Source organism: Primulina eburnea, chromosome 12 (assembly GCF_022965805.1).
Source record: "Primulina eburnea isolate SZY01 chromosome 12, ASM2296580v1, whole genome shotgun sequence".
In the NCBI taxonomy this organism is placed as follows: domain Eukaryota; kingdom Viridiplantae; phylum Streptophyta; class Magnoliopsida; order Lamiales; family Gesneriaceae; genus Primulina; species Primulina eburnea.
The window spans coordinates 1,400,696-1,409,612 of NC_133112.1; the positions used below are offsets into that span (position 1 = coordinate 1,400,696).

The 8,917-nt window shown below is 36.9% G+C and overlaps 2 protein-coding genes across 3 annotated transcripts; both read right to left on the reverse strand.

Moving 5' to 3' along the window:
- Positions 1 to 131: 131 nt before the first annotated feature.
- Positions 132 to 4,852, reverse strand: LOC140807176 (probable protein phosphatase 2C 55). Of its 2 annotated transcripts, none has more exons than XM_073163911.1 (6): positions 4,652 to 4,852; positions 2,878 to 3,789; positions 2,046 to 2,370; positions 1,776 to 1,925; positions 920 to 1,210; positions 132 to 659 (listed from the first exon to the last, which is right to left on the reverse strand). In XM_073163911.1, exons 2-6 carry the CDS (start codon positions 3,711 to 3,713, stop codon positions 630 to 632), a joined length of 1,632 nt encoding a protein of 543 aa, XP_073020012.1. In that variant the 5' UTR covers positions 3,714 to 3,789; positions 4,652 to 4,852; the 3' UTR covers positions 132 to 629. The 2 variants fall into 2 exon arrangements, with proteins under 2 accessions (XP_073020012.1, XP_073020013.1); XM_073163912.1 differs by having other exon boundaries at positions 2,878 to 3,827; positions 4,652 to 4,843.
- A 1,094-nt stretch (positions 4,853 to 5,946) lies between these two features.
- Positions 5,947 to 8,675, reverse strand: LOC140807613 (cytochrome P450 734A1). Its single transcript, XM_073164554.1, has 4 exons — positions 8,051 to 8,675; positions 7,684 to 7,928; positions 6,847 to 7,210; positions 5,947 to 6,528 (listed from the first exon to the last, which is right to left on the reverse strand). The coding sequence occupies exons 1-4, from the start codon at positions 8,543 to 8,545 to the stop codon at positions 6,115 to 6,117; spliced, it is 1,518 nt and encodes a 505-aa protein (XP_073020655.1). The 5' UTR covers positions 8,546 to 8,675; the 3' UTR covers positions 5,947 to 6,114.
- Between the last annotated feature and the right edge of the window lie 242 nt (positions 8,676 to 8,917).

The following is an 8,917-nucleotide window of genomic DNA, read 5'->3' on the forward strand; positions in this document are numbered from 1 at the left end:
TTTTTTATTTGAAAAATGTGAATGTATAGCAAATTTAAAATTTTGACTCTTAATCCAAGTCCACATCGTTTTATTAGATAATTTTTTCATACTATAACGTCTTAATATATAGTTTTTCATACTAAAATGCATTTACAGACAACGCGTACGTCCAATATATTTCACCTGAAAGACTAATAACACTTCAATTCCGATACAAATTATTCAACATGAGGTTGAATACATCACACACAAGGACAGACAAAGGAATTTTGTAAGACATCAAGAAGTTTAAGAATAAACAATTACGATGTAAAACATCAATGAACTAATAAATATCCATCACAAGGATCCCGAAAGAACGAAACGTTCAAGATATGGCTCCCAGCCTTGAAATCCACTAGCACAATCCCAAAAATATGTAATATCTATATAAGTCCATTTCAAGAATATTTGAGCACGCATCGGTTTTGAAAATCACAGAGTATGGAATCCTCGAAGGAAATATATATATACACACAAGAGAGAGACAGTTTGCATGCACCATAAGAACATCAACTGGTTCGGAAAAGCGCGCACAACACAGTGTCGTCCCATAAGATTTTATGGAATTTGACTTGTGGAAGATGATGAGAATTCTCATTGCTCATCTATTTAGAGCTTTTGGCTGAAAGGATGCCCTGCATGAGAAAAAGCACTAGCGTGACAAACCTGTTCTATGAGAAAATTACTCATGTTCCAAAATACATCCAACAATACAAAAGAAGAAAATAATATAATGGTTAATGATGCTAGACACTGGAAATTCTAAATTTCGAAAAAGGAAACTATTTAATGATGAACGTCTCACAGGTAACAGACAGAAAATCAGCAATCACGAGAATCTGTGCTTCGTGCGTACGTGTAGTGAATACAGAGAAGGGGTAGAGGGAGGCCATACACTGTGATCACTGGTGATATATGAAACAATTACAGTGATGTCATCGAGCTTCCCACCATAATAACGGAATCCAGCGTCTTGGGCAGCTGTCGAGAAAGGTGTCTGCCGGTTTTTGTCCTCTGCCCTTTGTCGTGCCAAAGCTGCTATTTTCTGTGCTGCCACTTGAGGTCCAAAACCAGCTCTCACAGCATGAACCACAACAGCAGTAATGTCACTGTTGTACAAATTGTCAAAAAGCCCATCAGTCCCAGCGATTATAACATCTCCGAGAGCAATGGGGATGGTAAATACCTGCATGGCACAGAAAAATTCAATCAATTCAGGGTCAAGTGTTCAACAGCAGTTCTCCAACATAAAGATAAAGGTCCATGCAAACTAGTGAGCATTTTGAAGGCCAAATAGATATTTGAAACCTGACATGATCATAATGTCAATATCCTACCAGCAGATGTACAACGAAAGAAGAGTGAATTTATGGAGAGAATCTTAAGTTTAAAGCACAGTGGAAGGCATCATTTAGTTGTCGACCATCAGCAAAATTTTAATGTGATCAGTAAAATATTCAAGCAACAGTATTTTAGCAACAGAATCGAGTTATGTTGGAATTTCAGGAAATTGGAATGCAATCTGAAATGACAGACATTAGACAACCTAAATATCAGGGTTCTAAACAATTATATTCAACCAATCACTGAGCAGACAAATTCAATTACGTTACAGAGCAATTGAAATCACTTTACAAAAACTACCCTAAAAAAATAAGTGCGCACTTTACCAAATGATTGCTGTTCTTAACTGACAAGTCAATCATAAATTTAGCAGAAAGAAATCACAAACAAAGAAGGGACAAACAAACCTGTCCAGAACTAGGCAAATCTCCACCATTACCACTCTCCAATTGATATGTAAAATTGAAATCATGTTGCTGAACAGGGGATTTAAAAACCGTACATCCATCTCTAACCACCAAAAACCCACTATCCCCTAAATTAATGGCATGGAGACCCTGAACAAAATAGGGGATTGGTCAAAGTCGATTAAATCATACATACATCAAGTATGAATGATCCACTGTTGTAGCTCATCATGTTTATGACACAAAAAATATATGCTGATTACAAGCTACCTGGTCAGTGAGAGCAATTATACAAGCAGTTGATGACCCTTTAGCTTTTGTGCTAGTGTAGGCTTTCTCTAGGACTCTAGTCAGGTCAATAGAACCCTGAGTTTCGTCTTGAATTGCATTAACTGAATTAGACATGAGCTCACGAGCATAATACCCTGCATTAACACCAAGATCAGCCCATCCACCAACACCATCAGCAACACCAATTGCTTGTTCATCAGTACAAATGAAATGAGCATCTTCTCCACCAGTTTCTTCTTTGTCAGGGTGGGGCAGGTAACAAGATGCTGAATTTAGTTTCAGCCTACTGTCAGTTGGAATGTTCCTGCAACCGACCAGGAATATAAATCCAAAAAGAATTACAACAATGATTTTAACCATGAAGAAAGTTTCTTAGGTGGACTCGAGGATTGTGTTTGATAAGGAACATGAGCCACATTGTGGATCTTAATCTGAGGTTTGATGGTGATTGCAAGACTATTTGATTGGTAACCAGGTTTAGATAACACTCTTAAAGTTTTTTCCAGCTTTAAAGGTCTTTATGAACAGATCTTTACAGAGATCGAGGATGAGGAGAGTGTTTCACCGTCACAAAGTCAGAAGAATTCGAACAACAAAAACAAATACTGATGCCTAACAAGCCTCTAAAAGAAATAAAGAATGTCAGACAGATGCACCCGGAAGATTTAAAGCAAAAATAGCATCTAATAGGGGAATCAAACTAAACTAAAAGTAACCAAAAAGCATATTATATTATTATATAAGCAGCAGAATATTCAATCCCTTTATTGTTAGAAGTGGGTATAAATTCAACAAATTGAAATGAACGTACAGCTCCGATGAATCTGCAGAACTCAATTGTTGTTCCTCCCTCATAGAGTTATCGAAAGAAACATCATGAGCAGTCCCAGCCAAGGAACAAGCAGATGATGATATATGGATACCCTCAAAGTCAAACCCTGGGAATGGAATGCCTCTGCCATTTCTCTTCGAAACATTTTGTATAAAATACCCATAGAACATCAAGTTATTTGGCTGTTCTTTATTTCTCGAAATCATGCTAACTTCGCTACGGCTGTGAAAGCTTCTTCTTCTGTAAGAACTGAAAAAATGGTGTGCTACCACAACAGGATCAGCAGGCCTAGTGGTCAAACTTGAACAATTGGTAAGAGACGATTCAGATACAAAAGCAGCCATAAGTGCCTTTTGCAAATTTATGCTTAAGACTGGAGTAGCCTCTGAAAACAGACTCTCAAAGTGGTATCCACAAACTTGAAATGAAGGACCTGATACAGATGGTATAGAAATTGCACGAAAAACTGCTCCAACAAATGAAGGATTCTTTCTTCGACGGGTAATATGAGAATTCGCTTGAGCAGCGGCAACAATGCCAGGATATACAAGTAGCCGCGGGTCTGTGAATTTCCTTGAGGACACGTGACGAAACCATGAGCTACCAAAAAGCAACTTCACTTGGCCAATCAAAGCATTTTCATGTTCTTGTACTCGCCTATGATTCCTGGAGATTGTTCTCCGGACTTCGTGCTCGATAGCACCACGAAGGTTTAAAAAATAGTTAGACGGCATTTCCTGACTCGATTGAAGTAAATCTAGCACCTTTTTAAGCAGAAGGAGCCACAAGGACCATGAACTGAAAGATGATCTCATTACTAGGAGTTCGTCTATCCACAACAGTCAGGAGGAGCACCTTCCTCTCCAATTTAAGTTATGAGAACTCAGATTTCTGAAAATTTTATACGCAGGCCATGGATGATGAATAAACTGATGATAAAAAACACAAAATATAATAGTTCAATGCGTTATCATTGTACCAATCGCATGATGTGAACTTAATACACAGATTTCAACTAGTAAAACTAAGCTTTTACTTAAAATATTTAATGATTTACACTTTTGAATTAGCAGAATCTGTGCGTTTGTGCTGTGCGAAGTAGATGAAAAATTATTTGGCTCGTGTAAGAATATGTGAACCAAATAATTACTGATCTTTATAATTTTCGTTACAATTCCAAATTACCTTATTATGACAACAGTAGTAATCCAAATATGAAAAACAACTGCTAAAGATGGTCATCTAACTTTTGACCCGTAAGATATCCTAGAGCCAACTAGGAAGGAGAGAGTATATGAAGTATATCGCGTCGTGATCAACTTCCAACTCTACGAAGTTTCAAAGTTTCCCTTTTGCACGTCGAAAACACAATAACATAAAACTGTCTTTTTTTTTCGTTTTCAGGATGTGACCGGAGAATTGAGTCGGCGTAGCCTCGTGGGAAAGTTGGAAAGAGCAAATCCTTCCGAGAAAAGGTCAGAAAGTGAAACTCGGTGAGATTAAATTCTACCAAGTCCCCATACCCCATACTACTCAGTCATTAACAAAACCATTATCACTCATAAAAATTAATCAAAATTCAAATCAAAAGCTAAACAGAACGCAATCTCAGCATATGCGCCATTCCCCCAGTTCCAAAACACATACATACAACAAAAAAGGATGAACTAATCAAATCCACGTAAACCCCAGCCTCAAACCCACCTCGCTCGCTCATCATGACTCAGCAAACAAATGTTACTAAAAAACTTACCTTTATTGATATCGGGGAACTGGAACCAATTAGATATCCCAACAGAATACTGCAGCATACATCGAATTCGTCGAACGTTCGGAGATTTGACTCACGATTATCTGCAGGGAACACGTACACCATGTGCCAATTCACCCACTGAGGTGGCACCCGGAAGCTTCGTAACGAGAGAGAGAGCCCAACAAAGTTTTGAGTAATTAAAGGAGTGCGATAAGTGTATAAATAGTTTAATGCAAAAATATTCGAGTATGGCTCTTGTGATACGATCTCATAAATCTTTATCATTAGATACTGATATTCACAATAAAAAATAATAATTTTAGCATAAAAAATAATATTTTTTTATGGATAACCCAAATAAGATATATGTCACACAAAATACAACTTATATGACCGTCTCACATAATTTTTTTTCCAAAAAAAATGAGTGTGATAAGTGTATAAACAGTTTAATAATGCAAAAATATACAAATGAGTTTCTTCTGAGACAGTCTCGCGAATTTTTATCTATGAGACATATATCTTATAGATATTCATAATAAAAATCAGTACTCTTAGCATAAAAAGTAATATTTTTTTATGAATGACTCAAATAAAATATATGTCTCACAAAATACGATTCGTGAGACCGTTTCACACATAATTAAGAAAATATAATTATGTTTTACAAAAAAAAAAACCTACTGGTCATGCAATAATTTATATTATATACTATATAATGCACATGTATACAACGTTTGCAAACCAAAACTAATATAAATTAATAGATAAAGTGTTTTCCTTGAAACATTTATAGTTTTTTAATTATAACTTGATTTGGTGAATCGACATTTTTGGTGAAAGTTTGGTAACCATAATTCATTTCACTTAAAACAACACGTGGTCACCCACCAGGCAAATCCAACATCCAAGGCTTTGGCAGGATTATCCACGCACAAATTTTCTCATATGATTTTGTGTTGATATTCTAAAAAAAATACAACAAAATTATGTTTTCTCACACCAGCTCGTACGATAATTATATTTTAAAATTTTAATCATTATTCATGTATCATATATATTAGTGTTTAACTTAATAATTTTTGTTATTTTATTTTTTCACATTTTTTTATTAGAGAAGATATGGTTATCTAAAAATTTATAAATATAGATAAAGATAAATAGTTCTAAAAATTTAAAATATTTCTACGCTATAATTACTCTAGATTTACGTTTCCAGCCTTCCGTGATTAATCAAGATTTTATAAATTTTATTCTATTCACCTATCAAACAAGAGTATTTTTTTAAAAAAGAATCGAGCAATCTGATTCAAATACAAGATTCAGGGGAATTCATATTTTATTGAGAATATACACAGCACATTTATTTCCATATTTAATCATGCCCACAGTAGAGGCAGTCGTCTTTATCTAATAAAAACCAGACTAATTCAACAATCCATGATGAATAGACACTTCTAACTTTAAATCCTGCTAAAAAGGATTTGTACACCATATTGAGGCTGCAAGGTCATGGACTGCATGGGAGCATGCCTATACGTGGAAGAAACCTCGAAAGAATACCGTCTAATGATCATGGCTAACACGATTTTGGCCTCGACAACAGCAAGATTCTGACCAACGCAGATTCTTGGACCCAAGCCAAATGGGAAAAACGAAGCAAGGTGTTTTCGAGGCTCAGAAAATCTCAGAGGGTTGAATTCATTTGCATCGTATCCCCATATATCAGTGTCGTGATGGACAGCAGTCATGGCAAGGTAGAACTGTGTATCAGCTGGGACATCAAGGCGTCCCAATTTTACATTCTCTGATGTTCGCCTCATCATTGCTACTGCTGGAGGGTAGAGGCGGAGGGTCTCGTTGATTATCATGGTTATCTGTCATTTGAACATCCAGAAAAAATCATCCCTTTGACAAGTATGGATCATTGACAGAACAAATATTGAATTAGAACCATAGCTTTAGGAATGAACTCAGATATGTATCAATGGAAACAGAAAGTTTTAGTGAAGGGCGAAAAAACTTGTATTATTCATGTTAAATATGCACAGATTTGCCAGACTCGTCCATCCCTCTAGCATATATGAATTCTTTTCTTGCAACCACAACAATCTAGATTATCAAGACAAACATAGTGAATGATTTCTTCAAGAAAATAACAGAAATGTTAAATTTAACTTGTAAGTCGAGCTTACAAGTTTAAAGTTGGACAAATTTTCGGCATTTGGCAGTGCATTGTCACTGCAGATGCTAAGGACTTCGTCCCGTGCCCGGCTCTGCCACTCCGGATGAGAAGCTAAAAGAAGAAGTGCCCACGTCAAAAGATTGGCAGTCGTTTCCTTTCCTGCAAAGTAGAATGTCTTGCATTCATCTATTATTTCCTCTGCATCAAGTTTCTCTTCTTTACCATCCTCATTCTTGTATGGAGACATTAACAATGTGAGCAGAGACTTTGGATTTTCTCTACTCTTGCTGTTTTTCTCGATCAATGCTTGGATTGAGCGTCGAGTCTCTTGATCTAGTTTATGCCTCAATTTGTTTTTCTTTGTTGGTAAAAACCTGAATCAAGTTTCACAACTCGGAATCATTGTTGAAAATTTCCAGTCTTACAAATCAAGACAACCAAGTCTATATGAGTCCCACGAGGACAAAAATCAAGTTTTCCTTTTTCTTTTTTATTTTTAAGGATTTTGAAAAGCACATAAAACATGCGTTGTTTTCAAACGATGAACTAAACGTACACAGGTTAGAAATTCACATAAAGCACCAAAACCTTTTTTTTGAATAAATAAAGCACCGAGACTTTAAACACACAAAATCTGTGTATTTTTTGAAGTCAGACTGCTATGCTCGCAGCTAGTCGAGGCCCTCAATATAGTCATCCAATATACCATTTTAACACATACTCAGAGGCATACCTAGGAACCTAGTCAATGGAGCAATTTACAATTTGGCAAAAAAAAAAAACACATCTTATTCATTAAGTTCCCATTTATAGAGAAAACCAAGAAAGCATGCTGCGTGCAAGTCACCTGAATCCAGGAATATAGACACTTCGCAATGCCTCCAAAACAAGACCGATTTGTTGTTCTTGAAGTTCAAAGATTCGTTTCCCATCCTCAAAACTACTACCGAAAGCTGTCCGGGATATGATATCTGCCGAGAGTTCATGCAGTTCTTTATGCACGTCCATCTCAACTTCACTTCTCTCTGCTCTTTTTGACTCCCATTTGCCGAGCATATTTTGAGTACTAGCTACTATTTCAGGAATCCAACCCTGTTAATTAAATATCATCATAGAACACACAATTACGATCCGATTGCTAAATTAGTTTTAAAAATAATATATTTATTAATTAGAATTATTAGAGGGGAGAGTAGCAAGGGAGGCGAATTCACCTTAACTCTTTCCATGTTAAAGGCCTGGCTAGTGATCCTCCTATGAACGGCCCATTTCTCACCTTCGAGCAAAACAAGGCCTTCACCAAACAAGACCTTAGAACTCGGGTTAAACTCAATCTTCGCAAACCGCCCATTTGCATTAAACAAGATATCCTTAATAATATCCGGATCCGCCACAGCCAATATGGGCCTGGGCCCGAACCAATAAAGAAAAGTCTTCCCGTACATTGTTGACCATTTTTTGTAATGAGGCATCACTCGATGAGCTATGTCGTGCGAAATACCGGAGATCGGCTTCGACTCCGCGTTGGCTATCATCCGTCGTCGTATCTGGGCGGAGTTCCCGAAGATCGAACGGTAGGCAGGCCCCTCGACACCTTGGTTTCTGAAGTGCGCCTGGAATTTCAGAGGTAGGATTATGAGTTTTCGGATGAAATACGCGAGGAATACGAGGGGTGTGAGGTAGAAGAAGACGACTCCGACAAGCTTCATCGAAATTACGGTGCGATTCGTGGAGGTGGACAGAGACACTGCGTCGAGTAAATGTGTGTGTGTGTGGAAAGGTCGGGGTGAGTGGAGACAGTTGGGGTTATGTTGACATTCGGTATGATGAATACGTCATACATGGAGTTCAATTATTTGAGACTTTTTTACTATTAATTTTTTTTAATCATTAAACGTTACCTAACCCAAATTTGATTAGGTAAGATGAAGACGTCGAGGATATGTTTCATGCTTTGTCGGAGTAACTGTTCTATCATCGTCAAGGAATTAGGGTACCTGATCGGGCTAAACTTTTTTGTTTCATTTCAGTTATTGAATTCGACTTGGATCAACTTTTTTTCCAAACATTTGTAATCTTTC